This window comes from Syngnathoides biaculeatus, chromosome 15, assembly GCF_019802595.1.
Source record: "Syngnathoides biaculeatus isolate LvHL_M chromosome 15, ASM1980259v1, whole genome shotgun sequence".
Classification (NCBI taxonomy): Eukaryota; Metazoa; Chordata; class Actinopteri; order Syngnathiformes; family Syngnathidae; genus Syngnathoides; species Syngnathoides biaculeatus.
In genome coordinates, this window is record NC_084654.1 from 15,054,011 (window position 1) to 15,078,835 (window position 24,825).

General features: G+C 44.1%; 4 protein-coding genes across 7 annotated transcripts in view; 2 read left to right on the forward strand and 2 right to left on the reverse strand.

Moving 5' to 3' along the window:
• The window catches only part of rpap1 (RNA polymerase II associated protein 1), a 21,244-nt gene extending 19,117 nt beyond the window's left edge, over positions 1 to 2,127 (reverse strand). The window contains exons 1-4 of the mRNA XM_061843407.1: positions 1,988 to 2,127; positions 1,016 to 1,218; positions 333 to 481; positions 21 to 113 (exon numbers count right to left, since the gene is read on the reverse strand). Of these exons, the coding sequence (XP_061699391.1) occupies positions 21 to 113; positions 333 to 481; positions 1,016 to 1,214 (441 nt within the window). The 5' untranslated portion in view covers positions 1,215 to 1,218; positions 1,988 to 2,127. The remainder of the gene's footprint in view (positions 1 to 20; positions 114 to 332; positions 482 to 1,015; positions 1,219 to 1,987) is intronic.
• Positions 2,096 to 9,945, forward strand: si:dkey-13p1.4 (transmembrane protein 151B). Of its 3 annotated transcripts, none has more exons than XM_061843404.1 (3): positions 2,096 to 2,233; positions 2,412 to 2,840; positions 6,853 to 9,945. In XM_061843404.1, the coding sequence occupies exons 2-3, from the start codon at positions 2,730 to 2,732 to the stop codon at positions 8,446 to 8,448; spliced, it is 1,707 nt and encodes a 568-aa protein (XP_061699388.1). In that variant the 5' UTR covers positions 2,096 to 2,233; positions 2,412 to 2,729; the 3' UTR covers positions 8,449 to 9,945. The 3 variants fall into 3 exon arrangements, with proteins under 3 accessions (XP_061699388.1, XP_061699390.1, XP_061699389.1); XM_061843406.1 differs by having other exon boundaries at positions 6,856 to 9,945; XM_061843405.1 differs by having other exon boundaries at positions 2,209 to 2,346.
• Positions 9,946 to 10,620: 675 nt separating this feature from the next.
• Positions 10,621 to 16,658, forward strand: lrr1 (leucine rich repeat protein 1). 2 transcript variants are annotated; one of them, XM_061844794.1, is made up of 5 exons: positions 10,621 to 11,180; positions 12,634 to 12,690; positions 14,101 to 14,353; positions 15,355 to 15,829; positions 16,071 to 16,658. In XM_061844794.1, the coding sequence occupies exons 1-5, from the start codon at positions 10,998 to 11,000 to the stop codon at positions 16,324 to 16,326; spliced, it is 1,224 nt and encodes a 407-aa protein (XP_061700778.1). In that variant the 5' UTR covers positions 10,621 to 10,997; the 3' UTR covers positions 16,327 to 16,658. The 2 variants fall into 2 exon arrangements, with proteins under 2 accessions (XP_061700778.1, XP_061700777.1); XM_061844793.1 differs by having other exon boundaries at positions 10,622 to 11,180; positions 12,634 to 12,732.
• A 2,470-nt stretch (positions 16,659 to 19,128) lies between these two features.
• dnaaf2 (dynein axonemal assembly factor 2) lies at positions 19,129 to 23,837 on the reverse strand. Its single transcript, XM_061844767.1, has 3 exons — positions 23,517 to 23,837; positions 21,132 to 23,268; positions 19,129 to 19,558 (listed from the first exon to the last, which is right to left on the reverse strand). Exons 2-3 carry the CDS (start codon positions 23,184 to 23,186, stop codon positions 19,193 to 19,195), a joined length of 2,421 nt encoding a protein of 806 aa, XP_061700751.1. The 5' UTR covers positions 23,187 to 23,268; positions 23,517 to 23,837; the 3' UTR covers positions 19,129 to 19,192.
• Between the last annotated feature and the right edge of the window lie 988 nt (positions 23,838 to 24,825).

Genomic DNA, 24,825 nt, shown 5'->3' on the forward strand with positions numbered 1-24,825 from the left:
TTATTTTCAGGTAGCTTTACCGTAGAGCCATTTGTTGAGCGATGCACTGCTTTGGGGAACGCCATGCCTGTAAATTCCGGTAGTGATAATGGAATAGAGCTGGTGTCTCGTTCCTTCAAAGGAACAAAAAAATAAATAAAATGGAAAGTCACACAGAGTCATTCATGAAACCACCCAAAAAGAAAAACAACACACACAGTTAGTTTCTTGAATATTTAAAACGATTTTATATGGGCTTTCTCAAAACTGGATCTCACTAAGAACATTTAATCATTCATAATTCTAGTCATAAAGGAATATTTTAGAGGACATTATGATTTAAGGTCACTTACAATAATCTTGGAAAGTACTGCACTGATGTGAGTGTCATGTCTGTCTAGCCTCTCCCCCGCATCCTCATCCTCAAAGGTGACGCGGTTGTTTTTGAAGCGGGACTTCTTAGGGGGCACTGGTGTCAGGGATGGAAGCTGCTCAGGAAGATCTGTACAAAAAAAAAAAAAACATAGCATCTTTTATATTTAATACAGAGCATATATTGTGCAATGAATCTGTATGTATAAAATCTCCAACAATTAATTCCTAGCCCCTAATTTTGTGACATTAAGATTGACAATTAGGTACATTCGTGTGACGTGACCAGGAAAAATAATCAGAACAATATTGTTGCTAATATGTAAGGACAGTTCATTCGATGGTTTGGACATGTCCAGAGGCGAGAGAGTGAGTGTAGTGGTAGAAGGGTGCTGAGGGTGGAGCTGCCAGGCAAATGAGCAAGAGGAAGACCAAAGAAAAGGTTGATGGATGTTGTGATGGAAGACATGAGGACAGTGGGTGTTAGAGAGGAAGATGCACGAGATGGGCTTAGATGGAAAAAAATGACACGCTGTGGCGACCGGTGACGGGACAAGCTGAAAGGAAAAGATGATGAAAAAGATGTAACGACAGTTCAGTCGTTTATATGAATGCAATTTTTTGTTGTTGTTGACTGTGTAGTTTATGAGTTTAAGAGTGCAACCTTCGATGGTGACCACATCCTTGTGACTTTCTGGATCGCAACCATTACGTTCCTCCTCAGGGCCTCCTCCCACCTCGCCTCGCCTCTTGTCCGGCCGGCGGAGCACACTGGCAGCGGAGAGAGCTCCAGACTTGATGAACTCCTCCTGTTCTCTCAGGAGATCCTCCTCCGAGCCGCCTGGCTTGGGACGTCGCAACATCTCTCTGGAGGACGGAATCGGCCGATCCCTTATTTAGATAGCACTTTTCACATATTATAAAACCAACAAAGAGTTATTCACAAAACAGGTAATAAAACTCTATGTTAAATAACACTAAGATGAAACGGACGTATGATATTAAAACCTGATATTTTTTTATTTTTTTTTTGGGTCACACTTGTCCTTCTTGATAAGATGGAAGATATCCTATCTGATTTTAGGCAAAAGGTCGGGTGCACCCTGGACGAGCATCCTTACTGACGTTCAGACCTATGGCGAATTTACACTTACTCACAATTTACACAACTACAGCTGATTTGTCCAATCTGGCAACCTTACTTCATAAATCTGACATTTTGATTCAATTCATAGCAGCCACACACCAAAGACGACACCAAAGTCACGATCTATACAGGATGGGACTTTTAAATATGACAGCTATGCCTCTATGAAGAGGATAACTAGTGTTACAGGTGCTTCTAGTATTCTGTGTTTCATCATGTAAAATGTAATATATTGTATTTATATATACTATACACTGGACAGGCCCCGACTACAAAGCAATCAAAACATCAGTCGAACAACAAATTCGCTAGATATGATTGTTGTGTTATCACGTGTGGTGAAGTTTACGTCACAATCCCACAAACTGATACCAACTGTTCATTTCACCACTTCAAACGAAACGGTTTCGTTATGTTTCCCAAAACCAACTTGTTACATTGCAAACACAACAGAAATGTTTGAAACGTCACATAACGCTGCGAGCTAACCTTTAGCTGTGCGACGGCGGACTAGCCAAAACCTGGAAGTGTTTCGACGTGATTCAAGTAAAACTGCTTTCAGAATAAAAGGACCTTCAGAAAACGGAAGTAGATTCATCATGACTGGCTTTACAAGATGGTCGTCCGACTCCTCGTTTACCCTTGAGTATTCTTACTACGGCCATGACAGCATCTGCGTGAAAAGTCAAAGTCAAGCCAAGATCTCTTTAGATTTTTTATGTCTCTTTAAACTCGGTACGTTAAGCTAAAGCGTCGCGGGGTCGGGGAGGTTACAAAATAAGAGGGAGAAAAATAATAATTGCGGCCATATGGGACGACGCTTTCTTGAGCTACCAACAGATTTGCAGGTTCGCCTAGTCATCACATCAAGTAACCCGGCATATTTTCGTCTTGACTTCTTCCCTTTTTGCAGCAATGGAATCGTACGATGGAGGGTGTCGAGTAAAACGGGACGCGATCAAGCCCACTACCACCGTTGATATACTTTTACGCTGACTGCATGATGGTCAACCTTTGCTGTCTCTGCTGCGGTGAAATCCCTCGACCCCGCCCCCTTCAGTCGGGACCACCGCGGGATCCCCGCCGCACAGTGCAGCTGCAGCCCGCCGGGACCACCACCACCACCAGCAACAGAGTTGCGAATACTTTTACTGCACGCGCGTGCTCGAGAGGACAAGCCGACAAGAAGGAGTGATCGTGCATTTGCCGCCTGAAATGCAAAAAGTGCAGGATGCTCCCCTCCGAACTGGACTCCTCGGAAGACACCGAGGCCAACGCTCTCAATGACGCCGAGGAAGAGGAGCAGGAGGCGGACTCTCCGGCTGCGAGTGATGTGGATGAGGCAAGCCGCGCACTCACGCGTTCACGGCAGAGTTGCAAACATTTTTGCACAATTCAACTGATGTCATCATAAGTAATCAGTAATCTGGACATTGTATGTACTGGTACACACAGTTATTATTTATTGCCCATTAGAAATTGTTTTAGTATTTGCATTATACTCTGACCATTATTCTTGCCTCTGTTCAATCATTGCACCTTTCATTCTTTCTTCATCTCGTGTACTATGGCAAATTCCCCCTTCAATGCACAAAAACTGACAGTAAATCATATTCATATTCCAATTACTGTAAGTAGTCAGCCAGGACAAGATACTTAACATTCATTGTTCAACGTCTTTAAGTGCAGCATTCTGATAAAATGAACAAATGGGTCTTGAAAGATGATTCACGATCATGATTCACGATGTAGACAAGACACGCAGTGATTTAAACGCAACAACAAAAACAACGTTTGAACTCGTGTTTCTGGGGCACTGGAGTTCCCACCCAGCGATGATGTAAACGCGAGTATGTGATTAGATTTCTCTGTATGTGCCCTCTTATTAGTCTTGTATGAAGTCCTTGAAAGCAGTATTTCTGTAAAAGTACTACAGTGCTAGAATTGTCAATTTGGTGTCTCGCTCAGGGGAGGCAGGAACATTTTTCAGCTTTGTGCTTTACACATGGAAATGTGGTGGTGGCAAAGTGAAATCTGACAGAAATATAAATAATGTACGAAAGTACAGATACTTGACAATTCTACAAAATACTGAACTGAAGTACATTATAAGCATGTACTTCCACATAGTACTTACCACACATTATAAGATCTGAAAGGAATGGATGCGCTCACGATTATGCCCAAAACATGACACACAAAGTCATGTCATTATCCAAGCTGCTTATCCTCACAAGGGTTGTGGGAAAGCTGGAGCCTATCCCAACTATCTTCGGGCGGACTACACCCTGAACTGGTCGCCAGTCAGTCACAGGGCAGATATCGACGCCATCACTGATCGGAAATCGATCGCACGCTGCCCGCACCAACGGCAGGCGTGTGTACCACTACACAATCAGTGATTCACACAAAGGCAATACAAATATTTATTTTGCTTTTGTTTAGTTAAAAAAAGAACAAACGTGGAGACATTCAGATGTTTTTCTGACATGTTATTCAGCAGTTTTGAATTCTTCCTCGCATGGAGCTGAAGTAATCGTCCTTCCCATCCCTTGGACTTTGTGAATCTGCCCACAACGATGATGTGAATCCGTAGAGGAGATGTTAGGGAGTCGATAGGCGGTCTGACAGGACCAGTCACGGGTTAAGTGAAGTGACGTGAGGGACTGCATCTGGATCTTTATTCAAAACAAAACTTCAAATGATCATCGAGTGCATGTCCACACAGTATAACTTTGCATCTGCGGTGGGGGACGTCATGGCTGCCACCGAGTCTGTCCTCTTTGTGGTTCATCATGACAAGTGAATCCATGACCCCCAACCCTCCCCAACCTCCACCCCCCCCCCCCCCCCATAAATCAAGCACGGTTGAAGCAGCACAGTGACATCTCTCCGCCCGAGACTGTGCAGTAATGGATGGCTTGTTGGCAGCCATGAATTCCTTTCACTCCATTAAACACAAGATGACAAAACGGGATTTCCTGAAGAAGAAGAAGAAGTGACTATCAAGATGGGAACATTGTCTTTTGTAATTTGTCGACATCCAAATATTCCAGCTGGTAGATACTGGATTTAATTGATTGGAATACATTAGCGGTAAATGTATTTGGGTTTTAGCTTTAGGCAATTATCCTTCCTGATTGCAACAATTTGACTTCCAGTTGGTATTGCAAATGTGAGCAGTTATTCTTTCTTCTACTCTGACTTGAGGTAAATAGTGCGTATCATCCAGCGTGTAGCATTTAGGAATGAAAGTACAGGGTGTCCTCTTTGACACAAATATATCTTAATTTCCGGCCTCCAGGGTGCACCTGATTATAAGACAACATTTGTAAAGGAAATACCATTTGGTACATACATAGGCCGCAGCCGTGTAAAAGCCGCAAGTGCCCACATTGAAACAAGAGATACACAGAAAGAGTTCTCAAAGTTTTAATAGCTTAGCTTAGCTTAACATAGCAACAACACGGTAGCACGAACAGGGCTGGTTAAAAAAAAAAAAAAAAAACATACCGGTAAAAAAAAAAAAGATCTGCAGTAGCAACACCGTAGCACAGCACTAACAGGGCCAGTCAAAAAAAGAAAAAACATAATTACATCACTGAGACACGGGGGTAACACAGCAGCAACAGTAACAACTGCAGCAACTAACGCTAGCGCGGCGCTAACAGGGCCAGTTAAAAAAAAACATACCGCTAAAAATCACTGAGACACGGCAGTAACACAGCAGCAACACGCTAGCGCAGCACTCACAGGGATGGTTAAAAAAAAACATACAGGTAAAAGTCACTTCCTCGGCACATACACCTTTTCCGATCAAGTGCCCCCTTGCGGCCGTTGGAAAAAATGCACAAATTAGCCGCATCACCGCATAAACCGCTAGGTTGAAAGTGTGTGGAAAAAAACTTGCGACTTATAGGCCGGAAATTACGGTACGTATGTTACAAAATCTGGGTATTGTTCTGACATCAAGATCGCATTCACGGGGTATATCCCATCTGTGCACTTACAAATCCTCTACTAAGAAGCGAAGGGAGCTCGAGGGATGCTAATATACATGTGGATGCCTTTTCCCAAAATATTATCCAGATAAATTATAGCACAGTTGTGAAACTGAAGGCCCAGGGGCCAAATTCAGCCCGGTATGTGATTTTATGTGGCCCGTGAAGGCCAATCATGTGTGTCAACTTCCCTGACTCTTGTTAAAATCCATACCAAAATTTCAAATTGATAACGTTAAGATGCATGAATAGTTGAAAAACCTATTACCCTCAATTTCTGATTCAAAAACAAGATTTAATGTGTAAATATGATGAGGTGATTGAAAATTTTTATGGTTTCACAGTAATGACAGCCCACAGGGAAACCACAACTACAACGTGGCCCGTGACGAAAATTAGTTTGACACCCCTGAATTATAGTAAATCCACTTTATGAAACCAGCTTCTTTCCATATATTCTCTTCTGTTTTCATACAATGCAGTGCTTTTTTTTGTGTGTGTTATTGAAAATATCAAACAAAATAAATGGCAAATTTTCGGGGGCTGGGACAGTTTAAATGCATTTCCTATTAATTATTGGGTAAATATTGTTTGATAGACAAGTACCGTAATTTCCGGCCTATAGGCCACAACTTTTTTCACACGCTTTCAACCCTGTGGTTTATGGGGTGATGCGGCTAATTTGCGCATTTTTTCTAACGGCCGCAAGGGGGCACTCGAGCGGAAAAGGTAAGAGTGAGACCGGTGGAATATATGTGCCGAGGGAGTGACTTTTACCGGTCCGGCCCTGTTTGCGCTGCGCTACCGTGTTACCGCCACGTCTCAGTGATTTTTACCGGTATGTTTTTTTTTAACCAGCCCTGTTAGCACGGTGCTAGCGTTACCGCGGCGCTAGCGTTAGCGTTAAACTCTCTGTGTACCGTCTATCTCGTGTTTCAATGTGGGCACTCGCGGCTTTTACACAGCTGCGGCGTATGTATGTACCAAATGGTATTTCTTTTACAAATGTACTGGTTGAGCCTTATAACCAGGTGGACTCCGTAGGCCGGGATAAGATTGATAACGGAATAAATTACACTCGTCAATTCGGGTGCTACCATTACATGAGTTAGTTCAGAGATGAAAACATCTCAAGAGGTTATTTAGTGCTTCGGCTGCATTGAAGGCCTCCCAGGGACGCTACGTGGTTTAACTTTCTTCTCTTTGATTTACTGTCTGCTTAGCTACTGAAAATCTTCACAATTTACAGCGCGGGCTCATTCATTAGTATCGAGGCTATCACTGGCACGTTTGAAGAGGCTCATTGCGCTAAGTGGCCCATTCCTCACCGTGCTTCTGCGCTTCTCTCCACAGCAGCGTCCAGTCAAGCAGTCTTTGGGCGCCTGCATATGCCGCGAATCTCACTGGCGCTGCCTGCTGCTCTCCGTGCTCATGTACAGCTGCCTGGGCGCAGTCAGCTGGTGCCAACTGAGCCGCGTGACCAAGATCAGCTTCAACTCGGCCCTCACCTCCGCCTTCACGGCCTCCTTCGCCTCGTCGCCGCTACGGGGGCCGCATTCCGGAGGTCACTCCATGATCTACCACGACAGCCCTTGCTCGGACGGCTACATCTACATCCCCTTCGCCTTCCTCTTCATGCTCTACGTGTTGTATATGGTTGAGTGCTGGCACTGCCGGGCCCGCAGCGAGCTCCAGTGCAAAGCGGACGTGGACAGCGTGTACGAACGCGTGGGGCGCATGCGGCAGGCCCAGCCTTGCGTATGGTGGAAGGCCATCAGTTACCACTTTGTGCGGCGGACGCGGCAAGTCACCCGCTACCGCAACGGGGACGCCTACACCACCACGCAGGTGTACAACGAGAGGGTCAACACGCACGTGGCCGAGGGCGAGTTCGACTACGGCCGCTGCGGGATGAAGGATGTGTCGCGTGACCTAAGAGGGTTGGAGGAACATCCGGCCACCCGCCTGCAGTTCACCAAGTGTTTCAGTTTCACCGAGGCCGGCCCAGAGAACGATTACCTCAACCAGCGGGCCAGGTTCTTCTCGGAAATCGAAGGTTTAGATGATTACATGGAGGCCAGGGAGGGGATGCAGCTGAAAAATGTAGACTTCAGGGATAACCTGATCGCCTACGTGCACCCAGATAAAATGCCCTGGTACACCTCCCAGGTGGCCTTCTGGCTAGCTGCTCTCTTCATGCTCTCCTGGCCCCTGAGGGTGCTCATAGAGTACCGCACCGCATATGTGCACTATCGCATTGAGAAGCTGTTTGGGGCAGACTACACTTGCACTAGCGACTCCCCTCCGGATGAAGATCGGAACGTTAGTTGCGCCATTCCCAGAGTTGACACGCTGGACAGCACAGAGCTGGAGTGGCACATCCGGTGCAACCACCAGGTGATTCCCAGTTACTCCGAAGCCATGCTGATCAACATGAGTTCGGTCGACTCCAACTCCCTACACAACACCGAATGCACCACGTCCTCCAACTGCCACCTCTTGGACCGCAGCCCCACCACTCAGAGCTACGGGGCCCTCCACTCTCAGTCGGGGCGGGAATCCGGGCGCAGGAGGATGAGGAGGAGGACCATCACCAGCTCCAGCTGCTCTTCTCTCTTCTCCTGCCAGGGGGCGCGCTTTCGATCCCGCCTGTCCTCGGCCACGTCCCGCTTCTCCCTGTGCCGGATGTACGGGTCGCGCCGCACGGTGGCTCTGTGGAGGAGCCGCAGCAGCAACATGACCGATCCCTGCTGCATGGACGAGCAGGGAGGGCGTTCGAACTCCAGCCAGCTGGCCCTCAGCGACAGTCCGCCCAATTACAGCGACGCCAGGTTCTTCCCTGTGCTGATAGTGCACGGACCCGACGGTTGCGGGAGCGAGGACGGCAGAGGGGGGCAGCAGCACTGCTACATACGAAGGGGCTCGTCGTGTGTGGAGACAGCCCTGTAATGTCGACACTTGATTTATGTAAATGTAGAAACTGAGAAAAATGCGCTTTCAATAAAGGGGTCGCTCCAAAATTGGAGGACATTTTAGGCAACCTTTTTTTTAATTTACCATTTATTTTTGCTAATGTTCATCTTTGCTCAAAAGAACATACTAGCTGGGTTAGCTGCTCTGCTAACTGGTCGAGAGCAAACTTATAACTGATAATATGAGTACAATGGTTGCATTGGTTTGGGTGAAATAATCCATTTCAACTGAAAATATTGAAAAAAAAAAAGTCAAATTAGAAAAGAGGATTTACCGTATGTCTGCAAAGGGTTGGAATCACTTTTACGACAGCTATATTTGCGTTCTGTTCCAGCTTAACTATAATTGACTAAACCGTTCATGTTTCTGGATTTTGTACATGGATTATTTTGAAATTTATGAATAGGACAGAAAATGTCCCCCGATTCTGAAAGACGCAAATGTCACTGTAGTTGTGAGATATAAAAGTATTTTCTTACCAAAAACTACAGCATTTGGTCACTGGACATAAACATGTCAAATATGGATGTGAATATTTAGTGTTTGGATCACAAGTGGGTGAAGAGGACCCACAAGAAGGTCGCAAAATCCCCTTTGGGTGGGTTGCGGACAGGTAGTAATACATTTATAGCATAATAATTCAGACTGATGGAGAGTTTTACAGTTACTTTGGTCTGCACCTTTCATTTCCTCAAAAGAAGACAAAATATTGCACTTTGTTTTAAAGAAGAAATCAGTGCCAAATATAAATGTTTGTACTTGTCGATATGGTCATTTGTCTCTTAATAAGGTGCTCTTTAAATATAGAAGCATGAGTAGCTATGTTTAAAAATATATTTACGTATGCTTTCAAAGGCTATTTTTCAACACGTTCCTTAATGCTCCTAATTTTTGTAAGAGTGGGCCGCGATTTAGCGACAATCCAAAAAAATGATTTAACTAGCGGTGACAACATTTGAGAACAATGTTCTAATTTATTGAGATGTACCAAAAGTAGACTACCGGTACATTTTCGTGCGTGCGGAACAATCATGAACAGTTGACCATTCAGTTGAAGTCATTTTGACTTCAACACGCTTTTTTTTTTTTTTTTTTTTTTTTTTTTGTGGAATCATCTTCTGACGATCTCTCCAGCTATTTCCCCCTTTTTTTTTACATCAAACAAAATAAAGCAAAGACATTTGTACAATAATATACCTGACCGACACTGAAAAACTGCACCACTTAAGCACCTTATTTTATTTATTCATTCATTTATTTATATGTGACAGCATTTTGAAGCAGATGTCATGCTGTGTGTGACCTAAATGTATGTATGCGTGAGGACTAATAACTTGGACTCTTCATCTGAGTGAAACAAGAAATGAGTTGCATGATGTTTCCAAAGGTCTCGCTTTGAAATACTAATAAAGCGAGATTGGAGACATGCTGGGTGGGGAACATGAAGTGAATGATGAGTTGTAAACAATAAAGGAAGCTGCTATTTTAATAGAAATCTGTCAATTTTCTTGTCATTTATGAATAATGTCTGTTTTTGTCACAAAGTAAAATGTCAAGAAAGCGCGGTGACAAGCACACACACACACACTAGCTGGTTAGAGCACTTGCATCACAGTTCTGAGGACCGGGGTTCAAATCCCGCCCCCTGTGTGGAGTTTGCATGTACTCCCCGTGCCTGTGTGGGTTTTCTCCGGGCACTCCGGTTTCCTCCCACATCCCAAAAACATGCATGTTAGGTTAATTGAAGACGAAACTGCTCGTAGGTGTGTATGTGAGTAGAAATGGTTGCTTGTTTACATGTGCCCTGCGATTGGCTGGCAACGAGCTCAGGGTGTCCCAAAGATTCCGAGACCCTTGTGAGCATAAGCAGCTCAAGAATCAGATGGATGGACCGATTTTGCAAACAACCTGAAATTTGCGAGTTGTGATATGTTTGTGTTTTCTTTGTGTGCACTTTAAAACTGAGTTGATGTGTGAGGGTCTAAAAAGTTTGTTTGTTTGTTTGTTTTACAGAATCCTCAAAATTATACACCACCACAGCCATGAGTGCATGTTTTATGTTTAGTTTGACAATAACTTTCAGCTGGGAATAGCAGTAAATGTTGTTGTATTATTTTGAAAGAGCTCGTGTTGAAAGCGGGTTTATTGTGAAAGTGCATCACTGACGTCACTTCCCACGCGCGGTTTCACGCTAAGCGGGCAGCTAATCAAGCCGCTGTTCTGTCACCCTGCTGAACTACTCATAACCGATTATTACTAACCACACGAAGAAGGATTTCTGCACTTGCACTAATTTGTCCGCAGAATGCTGTGTGTTGGACGGTTGCGGAAATGCGACTTTTTGTCGTGTTTTCGCTGAAGGGCCACATCACACTCGGGACGCGAGTTGTTGCGGCGGGCTCTTTTGAGCCAAGTTTCCCCACCGGTGGTGCGCGTCGTCCCGTCCGTCGTTAGCTCGCCGGCTCGGAGCTGGCTAGGCCGGCCTCGGCGCGGGCTTTTGTGGCCCTCGAGTCTCGCGGGTCAGGATGAAGCTGCAGTGCGATGTGGAGGTGGTGAACCGTATGCTGCCCACGTTCGGCATGAAAAGTCGCGGCAAGGGCTCGAGGGCGGTGCTGTGCATCGGGAAGCACTTGGACAAGACCAGTCAACGCTGTAGCGTCTATTTGATGATCTGCACGGCCAAGGACAGAGCAGGCTCTAAATATAAGGTGTGATGAGGTTCTCTTATTACTCACATGCTGATGATGTTGATGCACTTTTGTTTTTGTATGGCTACACGGTAATCGTGTACTTGTCTTCAAACTAGAGGAAGACCCTCTAAATGATCTCCTTCTCATTATACGTTGGTGGCATAGATGCAGTAATGGAAAGTAAAGTATACATTATTTGTTGTAAAGAAATAATATCCAGGCCATCCATCGACTTTCCAAGCCCCTTATCCTCACAAGGGTCGAGAACTAAGTGGAATTGGATCGTTTCCCACAGCAGATCTTTGTATCACGGGATCACTGTTAAGATTGCGAGGATAACTCAACGTTATTCAAATTGCTGTTAAGCTGAATTCAAATGAAACACCAGTTTGCATTTGTAATTGGTGTTCTGGATAACCCTGATCAATTCACATCAGCCTTGTTATATATTTTCCATTTTCCTTAGATGTGTTAAGATGAGTGCTAAATAATGAACAGTACAGTGAAGAGGAACTTTGGAAGCAGCGGCAAAGACGGCATGATGGCAAAGTGGCCGTCATAAACAACTACGATCCCAAAATTCAAATATCGCTTACCGTGTGTGTGCGAAGGCAAGCGGAAATAAAACCGAGACTGATTATGTCCATGACCTGGAATCGTTGATTGCTTGGGTTACATTAACTGAAAAAGCATTGAACTTTCCTAAAATAAGACTCAAGGTTAGCTAGTGGTAAGCATGATGGGAGCCAACAGTTGCCTACATTTCTGCTACGTGTATGTATAGTTAATTTAAAAACAATCAACTGATATCAACACTTTACAAATCTGTGTTACTCAATACAATCAACTATGTAATTCATTTCCTAATGTTGGCCTAATGTATGCCCCAGGTATCTGGCCAGAGGTAGATCCACAACGCAGCTTTGTGAAACCCACAATCTCTCTTTTCCTTGATAAATGTTCGGTCTTCTCAGTTTGGTGTGAAATTTGTGCCAGTAAACAGTGAAATGAGAGTTCATCCATACTCTTGCAGCTGAGCACTGCATGGTAATTCACAATTCTTGGGACGGTGCTCATCAAATATATGTATTCAAACGCAGCTGAAACAAAATAACGTGTCAACCACCAAAATGGCAGCCGGGGTGTGTCCAGAGAGATGTGTGACCTCAAACTATCTATAGAGTTAGAAATGGGTGTAACAAATTTATACAGGTCTGTCCTTGAGAAGAGAGATGTGAATTATGCATTATGTAAGGAATTTTTACATGACACCTTGTCCTTATGTCAGATGGTCCCGCCAGTTTTGTTTTTTTACTTTAAATATTGTGACTCTGCAAAATGTACGCAATCAGGGGTTAAAACAAAGGCGCTACGTTCCTGTCTAAACATGAGTGTGACGCGTGATTATACCCTGTCATGTTGTGAAATGGCTTTTTCCATTCGTTGGACCTGAGTCAGTCTTGTCTTGCAGCTCAAAGACAACATTGAGAAGTTCTTCACGTGGTTTGTGGAGGAGGGCAAGGCCACGGTGAGATTAAAAGAACCTGCTGTCGACATCTGTCTGAGCAAGGTAGCGGCTTCGTTGATTTGTCAAAAGGCACCGGTCGGCATTTATCATTTTATTCGCTGTTGCGAGCCTGTCGCTTGCCAGTTTGTCGCCCAGACAAAAAACGCGCGTTTGTTTTGACGGCCACGGAGGCAGCCTCATTGTTTCCAGTGGTTGCTGAGCCTGAATGCTGTGCGGCAACAGGGACCTCTCACCGTCATTTTTAACGCTACTGACAATGACATTCGCTTTCCAAATGTCCGACAGTGGGTTTAGACGGGTCAACGTGCGGTGTTAGGGCTTGCGAATGGACCAACATCAACACCGCGTCACACGCCTCTGACGGTGACTTGGGCTTAATACTGCAGATCCAAGTACCGTAAATCCCAGCCTACAGAGCGCACCAGGTTATAAGCCTCACCCAGTACATTTGTAAAGGAAATACCATTTGGTACATACGTAGGCCGCTACTGTGTAAAAGCCGTAAGTGCCCACATAGAAACCCATATTGAAACACGAGATATTTACAAAGACGGTACACAGCGAGTTTAACGCTAGCACCACCGCGCTAACAGAACTGGGGGGGGGGGGGGGGGGGGGGGGGACAAAAACATACTGGTAAAAATCACTGAGACACGGCAGTGACATGCTACTGCAGCGCTAACGTGGCCAGACCGGTAAAAGTCACTTCCTCGGCACATATATTCCACCGGTCACACTCACTACCTTTTCCGTTCGAGTGCCCCCCTTGCGGCTGTTAGGGAAAAATGCACAAATTAGCCGCATCACCGCATAAACTGCAGGCTGCAGGGTTGAAAGCGTGTGGAAAATAGTTGCGGCTTATAGGCCGGAAATGACGGTACTCAATTCTGATTTAAGGCCAATATCTGATTTCGTAAATGGTTATTATATCCATGTACATTTCAACTGACTCTAGGATTTCATGGGAATGACCCCACAAGTGTCACCACAGACAATGACAACACAGACGTCAACAATAATATAAATATGAAATGTGACTCAGTGTTGTGATCAGTGTGGGGGCTGGGGGGAATAAGCACTCTTAGCAAAACTGAAAATACAATTCTTAACTTTAATGATGATCAGTTTCCTTCCTTATGCGCCTAACGTTTGTTATGGTAGATGAAAAAAGAAGGTAACCAAAAATGTAAAAATAACTTTAAAGGAGAATTAAATCAAATTAAAATGTCTGAATTAAAGGTCACGGTTAGTTGTATTAACTAGGAACAACAAGTTTTTGTGACGTTATTGGCCAGACCACCGGTTTATTTAACCAAACAGCGCTTTGAATGGTCACCGTCACTGTAGCGCACATCTGCCCATGTCAGCAGATCCTCTGTGCCAACAAAGTGATTGTCACTTCCCGCTCAGGCCGACGCCAACAGTTTAAAGAACTTCCTCTCAGCCGCTCGCCTGGCGGACAGAGGCAGCGACGCCAGCGCCCTCCCGCTCTCCACCCTCACGCCCGTTCGCGCCAGGGACGTGGAGCAGCCCAAGAAGAAGCTGACCATCGTCTCCAAGAAGGACTACCCCCTCACGTCCAGCTTCCCTTACTCGCTGGAGCAGCTGCAGGTCTCCTACTGCAAGCTGTCGCGCGTCGACACGCGCATGCTCTCGCTCAAAGGTGTGTGGCGTTCAATGATGGCTTCTTCACATTGACAGTATTGTGTGGTCAAGGGTTGACTTTGTTATGGTTGTCGTTTGCTGTGTTGTGGAACTGTACAGCACCATAAGAGAGCGGTTCCAATATTTTGCCGCTCATTCCTTAAAAAAGGTGACAGTAGACTGATTTTCTAACCCTTTAACCAATGATATTTTCAGCTAAAAGGTGCAGCAACATGTATAGGAACAATATAACAATAGTCGGGGGTAAATATCCTTTGCGAAAAGCATCTGCATCTTATGAAATGATTATGAATGTCTATTATCTTGCCCCCTGATGGCCAAGGTGCACACACCAAAATGAGCACTGCAATGGGCATTGAGCCATGAAATCACGGTGCACAAACTGTTTATTTCTTTACATTCTATTTATGTTATCACTGTATATTTGCACATTTTTTGTGTGTGGTTGGAACAGATTAATGTCATTTCCATTCATTTCAATGGGGAAAGATGATGTGAGATACAGGACAAGTGTTTTTCTATACACGCATGGTCATGGAAAGGTCTGAATATGGTCACGAAGGCTGCAAAGTCTTGTCTGGATCGAAAAATAGTACATTCGGTCCAAGGAAGTATTTTGAAATGATGGCTTTAAAATGTTACACAAGCTTTATGTCAGGGAGGAGCTACTATTAGCCTGAATTGTGAGGGAGAGTTTTTGCCACATGTGCATGTATGTGTGCTCTAGTATTTTTTTTTTTCCCAAAATTAAATCATTTCCAGACATTCATTTTGAAGGGTAATGTAAGATGCTTCAAGTTTAAAAAAATTTTAACCTCATAGTTTGTGATACAGTATATGCATCTTAAAGTATTTTTTTATAAGCAGTTCTAAACATTGTAGGGTTCACCAGTTTTGGTAGTTGCAGTTTTTGACAAAGGCTCTGTCGCTACTCCTGGTGGATGATGTTCATTAATTTGTGTTTCCTAATATTATTAATATTTGTATTTTAATGTGCAGCCCTTCGTAAACTGGACCTCAGCAACAACCACATCAAAAAGCTCCCCGCCACCATCGGCGATCTGGGCTGTCTGTCCGAGCTGGTCCTCCACAGCAACCACCTGGAAAGCTTTAGCGAGGCCCTGTGTCTGTCCACGCTGCAGCGGACCCTCCAGTTCCTGGACCTCAGCCAGAACCGGCTGCGGTCGCTCCCCGCTCAGTTCTGTCAGCTCCGGGAGCTGGTGAACCTCAAGCTGGATGACAACAAGCTCGTCTCGCTGCCCTTCCACGTGGGACGGCTCGCCAAGCTGAGGTTCCTGTCGGCGGCGCACAACCAGCTGGCCGTGCTGCCCGACGACTTCCGCAAGCTGAGACTAGAGAACCTGGACTTGTTCGGAAACCCGTTCGTCCAGCCCAACGCTCTGGACCACACCATGCAGCTGACGTTCCCGGTGTCGCTTCAAGAGCTGGCTTCCAGGGCCGTAGCAAACCTCAGGTTTGGATGATTTTCCCCCTCGAGATTCCGAATATTAAATTGTGTCATTTTAAGTTTGGGTGATGAGGTTTTAAAATAAAATCTTGGATTCCCCCACCCCACACACACACACAAAAATCATTCAAAACATTGATGCCAATATTTAACCTTTCAGTGCAAATGAATATTGGTTCCAAATATTGATCCATGTCTCCCACTTCTTACCTCATTTCTAAATGAACTTTTACTTTTCTTTCACTAGAATCCCATACGGACCTCACCTCATCCCCGCGCACCTGTGTCGAGACCTGGACTTGGCCAAGACTTGCGACTGCGGGCGCTCCTGCGTCAGTTTCTACATCAAAATGGCCGTGAGCATGAACCTGCACCAGGTTTCTCACACGGTGGTCCTCGTGGACGACATGGGAGGCACGGACGCTCCGGTGCAGCAGCACTTTTGCTCCCTATCCTGCTACTCGGAGTTCTTGGACAATTCCATTCGGAGGGGAGTCAGATGAGGACGGTTTGGATGTGACTCTTGAGTAGTTTGTGATGCTCTCAGAACACAAAATTTAAGATGTTGTAGGAGCAGTCTCGACCCCTTTGACTTGTAGGTACACGTATCCCATGTTGAATAAACGGGACAAAGAGGCGAGCAGAACTACTGATTTCAAAATGTTCCTCCTGGATCCCCCTACTGACCTATTTGAGCAGGACGAGGGAATAACGTAAATAAGTGTGCCACAACCTCATTGCCTCTAGGAGCAGACTAAAGGGAGCTTTTAAACGTGCTTTCGAACCACTGTTTTGATGTTAAAAATGTAAATAAAAGTATCCATTTGGTTTAGGATGTTTGTTGTGGGACCTCTAAATCATTTGCCCCATTAGGTACACCTCCACAATCGGACCTCTCAGGCTTTAGAGTGAGTTTAACGCGGGAGATATGTTTCAGACCCACATCCAATAGGTCGTATAATCTGCGATACATCAACAACAAAATGTTTTTTTTTTTACATGTAAAGTAGGCATGTGTCAAATATTTGTCACTCCCAGTTGAAGTTTACTGTTAAACGGACACTGTGAATTTAAAAAGTCGAAATACTTGGGAAATCGGTGGGGGACACCAAGGTAAAATCCTGATCATTTTAAAACCTTTTTTGCCGTTATTGTGACATTTATCTATACATCCATCCATTTTCTTTGCCGCTTATACTCACAAGGGTCGCGGGGAGTTCTGGAGCCTATCCCAGCTGTCAACGGGCAGGAGGCGGGGTACACCCTGAACTGGTTGCTAATCACAGGGCACATAGAGACAAACAGCTGCACTCACAATCACACCTAGGGGCAATTTAGAGTGTCCAGTTAATGTTGCATGTTTTTGGGATGTGGGAGGAAACCGGAGTACCCGGAGGAAACCCACGAAGGCACGGGGACAACATTCAAACTTCACACAGGCGGGTCCGGGATTGAACCTGGGACCTCAGAACTGTGAGGCCAATGCTTTACCAGTTGATCCACCGTTCCACCGACCTACAACTAATTCAACTCAATTGAAAAACCAAAAATCTTTTCACTAAGTAAAAATATACTGAAATGTGCACCTTTTTTATGAATTTCATTTTTGATGTTTTTTAATATACATACTGATGGTAGTGTAGTCTGTTCGTGACAGTGAGCTTATTGTTTTATTTTTTTATCCCCTGGCAGATTCCCGTTTCTATGGAAGGTGTGAACGGTTTTGCAATTATCTTGTACTGATTTTTTTTTTTTTTAAATTAAAAAAAAAAAAAAATGGCATTTGAACAAAGATGTGTAGACTTTGTGTCATGGTAAGACAAAAGATACAGTGCCCTTTGTAATTATTGTGTTTTTGAGCTTCTAATATATATACATATATTAATATGGGACCCTAATGGAAAAAAAGAGAAAAATCCAACCTTCAATACAAATGCATTTATTCAGTGGAGAAAAAAATCCCACAGAAAGAAATAATTATTTGACATCAAATAATATGTGTCACAATTTTTAGTACCCCTCATGTTAACACTTTGTACAACCCTCTTTTGCCAACCAAACAGCATCTAATCTCCTATAATGTTTCACAAGATGGGAAAAGAGAAAGAGGGATCTTCAGCCATTCCTCTTTGCAGAATCTCTCTAAATCATCCAGAGACCTGGGTCCTCTCCTCTTCAGCTCACCCCACAGGTTTTCAATGGGGTTGAGGTCTGGGGACTGAGATGGCCATGGGAGGAGCTTGATTTGGTGTCTGGTGAACCATTCCTGTGTAGATTTGGCCATACGTTTAGGGTCATTGTCTTCCTGAAAGACCCAGCGACGACCCATCTTCAGCTTTCGGGCAGAGGGCAACAGATTTTGATTTAAAATGTCGTGGTATTTCAAAGCATTCATAATGCCATGCACCCTGGCAAAGTTCCCAGGGCCTTTGGAAGCGAAACAGCCCCACAGCAACAATGACCCACCCCCTACTTCACAGTGAGTATGAGGTGCTTTTCAGCATGCGCATCTTTCGTGGCACGCCAGATCCACTTAGTGTTTGTTGCCAAAAAGCTCAATCTTGGTCTCATCTGACCAAAGCACACGGTCCCAGTTGAAGCCCCAATACCGTTTGGCGAACTCCAGACCTTTGCGTTTATGATTGTGGGTGAGGAAACGTTTTTCTTTAGATTTCTCTTACCAACCTCCTCACTGTGCGGGGTGGCAAAATAAACATGGGTCCTCGATTGAGTGGCAATCTTCTTGTAGCCTCTGCCTGACCCGTGAAGGTCCACGCACATCTGCATCACTTGTATGCTGTGTTCCTTTGTCTTTCCCATGTTTTAAGAGTGGATAAGAGAAATTGCCTCTGTGTCATGTCATATCTATTTATACCCCAGGGAAACAGGAAGTGATGAGTTACTAATTAAATGTTCCTACATGCTCTAGTAAACGTAAACTTCTGTAGAAATGACAGAAATGCTTCAATTATATTTATTTCCTGGGAATTGTTAAGGGTGTCAATAATTGTGGAACAGCTGATTTAATGAAAAATTATTTATTTTTTTAGGCAGAGATTTTTTTTATTTTCTTACAATTCATTTGAGTTGCTAAAATTTTCAGTGTGACCGTATTCTTTTGCAATAAAGACTGAATTTATTTTAAGGCTTTTAACACATCTTAACCGGGGGTGCCAATAATTATGGAGGACACTGTAATTATTTCATATTATAAAACAATATAAAATCCAACCATATTATTTCATCTCGTGAAGTCAGCTATTTTTAACACAAACGAACTCTGAATTGAAAATTGCGGCAGCAGAAAACTTTACATGTGTTTAATTGAAAGTCAGACACGCATTCATGAAACAACTTTGTCAACCAGTGTCAGTCAAGTTCGTAAATGAGGGCGTTCTGGAAGAGGAATCCCGCTGCTGTGGTGTGATCGCTGAACACCGTCTCATTTCCATCTTCGTCGATTTCCCGGAGTGAAACAGGCGGCGGCTTCTTGACTGGTTCTGCTTTTTGCGTGATCTGCTTTTCTGGCATGTCCTCCTCCTGCTCCCCCACCCTCACTTCTTCCTTAGTAGAGAGGGTGGCACCTTCCTCGGGGATCTGGCCCAATTGGTCGTCTCCTCCCATGTAAGAAGCTTCCTCTTGTCTCTCACTTGTTGCTTTGGTGTTCTTCAAGGTGGTTTCCGTATCGGGGCCTTCCCTAGATGGTTCACCCTCCTGTAATGTATCTATTTCCATCTAGTAAAAAAAAAAAAGAAAAAAAACATTTAAACATATTACTGCATTTTCTCATGAGGATAAAATGAAGGGTAGAGGGGGATTTACTTGTACAAAGCCATTTTTTAAAAGTAGAATTATTGACAGGGAAGCATACTGGGAGGTTCTGGGTCCTCATTGATTCAGGACCTCCTTTGTGGGGATTGTGGGTTTTCCGCGGGTGCTCAAGCTACCTCCCATGTTCCAAAATATATGCCCGTTAGGTTCATTGGAGAGTCTTGCTCAAAGTCAGCTGAAATAGGCTCCAGCTCACCCCTGACCCAAACGAGGGTAGACAAAAATATTTAGATCATTACTATCCATCCATTTTCATACCCGCTTATCCTCACAAGGGGCACGGGGAATGCTAGAGCCTATCGTAGCTTTCAACGGACAGGAGGCGGGGTACAACCTGAACTGGTGTCCATTTAATGTTGCATGTTTTTGGAATGTGGGAGGAAACTGTAGTCTCTGGAGAAAAACCCACCATGCACGGGGAGAACTTGCAAACTCCAGGGAGGCAGGTCCGGGGTTGAACCCGGGACCTCAGAACAGTGAGGCCAATGCTTTACCAGCTGCGCCACCGTGCTGTCCTTACCTACACAGCTATGAGTATTTTTGACAGACCTATAACAGGATTTATTCCAGGTAAGTGCCCCAAAAATACCACAAGGTTAGCATTATAGACAAATTCTGGTATATCTGTCTGAGCTCTTCAAAGGGTGACTAGTTTTACTGTATTTTAGTTTCCTAACACGAAAGTGAACTTCTCTTTTTTTCTTATAATGCTACTTTAAATTGCGACTCCAGTTAATAAAGGTTATACGATGGTGTCAGATTGACCGGCAAATGAATGAGTGGCCTCTATATATTTTCAGGCTCGTTTGCAGTTTTGTTTTTAAATCAGAACATCTCGGAAGTCCAACAATATCCCTGAATGGATTGTGTTCCAATTTGGTGGTGCTGTTGTGTCATCAAATCTCGTAACAAAGGTAATTATAAGTATTTAGTCGCACCACCTATTATTGTCAACACCCATCTTAATCTAGGTCTGGTATTTATTCAAGTAGTACACCCAGTAATTAATTGTTAAAGGAAATGTACTTGTTGGAGAACAATGTTGTTTTCTTTTCGATGTCAGGAATTGGTTCCACTTTAAAAACATTTCAATTGCCAATCGCGATTTTTTTTTTTTTTTTTAATTTCCGGTTTAAAGCTGGGGACTGAGATGGCCAAAGCTTTCAATAAATAAATAAAATGGAAAATTGTGGAATCTTGAATTTGATTCATTTGTTTAATTATTTGAGTTCTTTTCTGGACACGTATGACAAAAACAAGTTTGTTTGTTTGTTTGTTTGTTTGTTTTTTAAATTTAAATATACACTTTTACGATAGGTCCACATTAGAGAGTGGAGATCTAAGTAGCCAAAAACCAAATTCATTTCTTGAAGCCGGATTATTATTTATGATGATTTAAATAATCCCGTCCACCTTTTTATTTTGAGTTGTCGATTGAAAATGGAAAGAGCGGATGACGCATGACTGTCGGACTCACCTTAACATCCTCCTCTTCTGCCTCTTTCCTCGGAAGGTTCTCCAGTCGGGCACTCAAGTCCACGTTTGCTTCTTCTTCCCGTGCGGGGGAAATTTGCAGCAGATCAAGACACGCTTGTCTTTCTTGATCAGAGTCCATTCCCTGTGGTGCTTCTTCTTCCCTCACTTGACCCTTTCTTTTATTTTCTGGAATGCACAGTGCATCGTGTGTGTCCTCCTCCTCCATTTCCATCCCTCTCTTTTCTCCAATTCCTTGTTCTACGGCCACATGTTCTTCGTATGTTCTTTTCCCTCTCAGCTGCTCCTCTTCGCTTACGGGATCCTTATTTTCGTTTGGTTTGCATTTGAGCTGACTTTCTTTAGTGAGAAGTACCTCATGTTCTCCGTCTTTCTCCACCGCCTCACTTCTCTTTTCCCCAACTATTTGTTCCTCCTCCTCCGGTTCTTCGTATGCTACCTTCTCTGTCAGCCACTCTTCTTCTTCAGTAATTTCCACTTTTTCCTTATCGTCCGTCTCTGGTTGTTCACCCTCAACACCGTCCTGATGTTTCTTCACCTTCTCTCCTGTCTTTTCTGCTCCTCGCATATTGCCGTCCTTCACGTGGACGCTTGAGTCTGAATCTGAGTCCACATGTGCCTTTTCTACAATTCTAGAGGTTTCAACAGGCGTAATCTGGAGAAGATCAAGACTTGCTGGGTTTTCGTGATTGAAATGAATTCTCTGTAGTGGATCTTCTTTTCTCATTGGATTCTTACTTTTACTTTCTTGAATGTAAAGTAGATTCTGTTCAGCATTATCCTTGATGTCATCTCTTCTCTTTTCCTCAACTCCTTGATCCTCTTGTTCTTTACACGTTCCGTTCTCATTCAACTGCTTCCCCTCACCAATATCTTCTTCCCGATGGGCCATCACAGGTTTCTCACCTCCGGCGCCATCCTGGGCTTTGATCACCTCCTCTTCAAGAACTTGACTTTTCTCCTGCTCCTCTGTTCCACTGCACACAAGCTCCAGCGCCTCATTGGAAGGAAGGACGGGTAGTGTGACCGTCAATTGGCCCCTCTGCTTGCTGAACTTGGCCTCTCCTCTGTCCTCGTCCACCGGGTAGGACAGGGGCAGCTCCAGCCTGTAGGCGGGCTTCTCGGATTCCAGCAGCAGAGTTTTCTCCTTCACTTCAAGGCTGGCGTCTGCAACGGACTTCAGCAGCGGTACGTCTATCGTGACGACAATCTCTTTGGGCCTGGGGCTCTTTCCGGAGTCCCTGGAGCATCTGAAGTCCTGCAGGTCAATGAATGATCGGTATTTCACGGTGTAGCTTGGCTCAGTGGGCTCTTTGCTTTTCTCATTCTCTATTTTGAAGCTCTTAGGTTTGGGATCGGTGCTGATTTTTGTTTTTTTTTCATCTGGATATGGGAAAGCGAGGGGGTGATTTTCAGGAGGCTTGGCTGTATATCCAGGGATGGGTTTACGGATGACACAAGGCTGAGGCATGCCCTTGTACTTTGTGTTCATCTCCCTCACGTTGTTTTTGTCCAGCGTCACCTTAAAGGCATCCTGGATTCCCTGAATGGCCGTGCTGATCACCATTTCCATGAATTCTGCCTTTTTGTTTGCTATGTGGAGGGTGTCAGGGTGGAAAATAACATCATAGATCATGATTTTGTTCCCTTTTGGATCATTGTCTTGCCTCCCTGGATGCAGATTGTGAGGCAATGACCAGCACTGCCCTCTGCGACCATCCTCGGACACCCCCCACTTGCACTCGGGCTTCCCAATTTTGTCATTGCCGCAGATATTGATGTAGCACTTGTGCTTGCGGTTCACACTGGTCCTCAGGGCCCTGAAAGGCTTAGGGTGGATGAACTCGATGTTGTTTCCTCTCTGCTGCTCCAGAATAGCAATCTCCTCCTCATAGATCCTCCTATTCTCCGGATCTGCAATCTCCTGGGCGTAATCATTGAGCATCGCCCTGAATTTCTCATCTTTAAACGCCTTAGTCAAGCTCTTCATTTCCTCCCCTGTCATGTTGAGCTCTTTTAGCTTTTCTCCAATGTCCATAATGATGCAATCAGAAGGAACCAAGGGAGGTCAATTTAAAGAGGATATGAACCCAACACTACAGGTTTCACTCTCAAATAACCTGAAACGAGAACACAGAAATGTTTTGCATTTGCTGCGTTGTATTATCCCCCTCGCTCCCTCTAAAAAACGATAATAGCAATAATTTTAATAACTAAAAAAAACTCTCCTTCCCATTATAGACACGAATATGGTGATGTTATAAGCTTTGGTAACTACTAATTGATCTATGAAGAGTTACGCTCATGACGATGAATGTTAAAAGTTAGCTTAAAATGTACGTTAGTATCGTGTATCGTTTGGGCTTACCGTAGATTTTTCCCACTTTACCGCACCCAATATGTCTTCAGTAGGATTTCAATGTTTGCCGTTACATACTAAGCAGAAAAAGAAACAAACACACAAGTGGTGCAGTTTCTTAAAAACTCGATTCCCTTGGCTAAATAGTCAAGCGTGCTAGCGTAACCATAGCAACCAAAACGGCGTTGACACGAGAAAGACACTGAATGAAAATTAAACAAGTAGTAGGGCATACATTTTTTGTTTTTATATTTCTAAAAATAGCGATATATGTCGTCGTATGTTCATTTATTACCTCCACAAAGGAGCACGAATAATATTGTAAATGTATAAATTTCCGGTTGTGCATCACGTGACACGTTCATTTTTGTTTTCCCTTATTTCGCACGTAAAACTATTTGGTGTGACTTGGATCTATGGATGGTATTTTGTCACATTTTTTTTTTTAATTTCCCATTTAAAACAGTGTTCTTTTTCATTTTATACTCGACAATAAATAACAAAAATAGTGTTTCAATTTTGCCACAAGATGTCGCTGTGTACCGCGCTCCCGCGCACCGACCAAGCCGCGAGTTAAGTCGGTCAGTAAGGCAAAGAGGCGGGTGCGTAGGGAAGCCACGTAATTGGTCGCGCCCCCAACACTTCATATTTTCTCTGTCCCTGATTGGAAGGAGGGCGCTGTTGCTAGGTGAGCCCGCTACCAGGAAGAAGCAAGGAGGAGGCGCCAAAGGTAAACCATACTCACACAGTGGCTTCAAGTTGCCTTACATAAGTTGTATTTTAATTATATAAAATAATACGATATGATCATATGTATGGTATAATTAGGTATAGAATCACAGTGAGGAGAAGTGTGTCGGTGAAAGTAAGTGGATGGTTCATGGTAAATATATAGAGCATTTTTGAACCATTCATGATTTTTTTTTCTTTTAATAGCACTTGTCCTCATTCGGTCTTATTAGGACTTTGGTTAAGAGGCAGAATATACCGCAGATTGGTCACCAGCCAATCACACGGTAGATGTAGCAAAGTACCATTCACACGCATGGACAGAGTCTAAAGTTGACATAACGTACTTGATTTTAGAATGTGGGAGGAAGCCAGAGTACCTTGGGAAAACCCACACAAACATAGAGAGAACACTTGAGCCAAGATTCAGAACTGTGACGCAGATGCTGTATGCTAACCACTACTGGTGTTGGCAAACCAGTGTTCCAGTATCTGCAAGCAACAGTATGGTTTCATGTCTAGAAAGAGTACCACAGATGCATTATTTGCCTTGAGGATGCTCACTGAAAAGTACAGAGAAGGTCAGAAG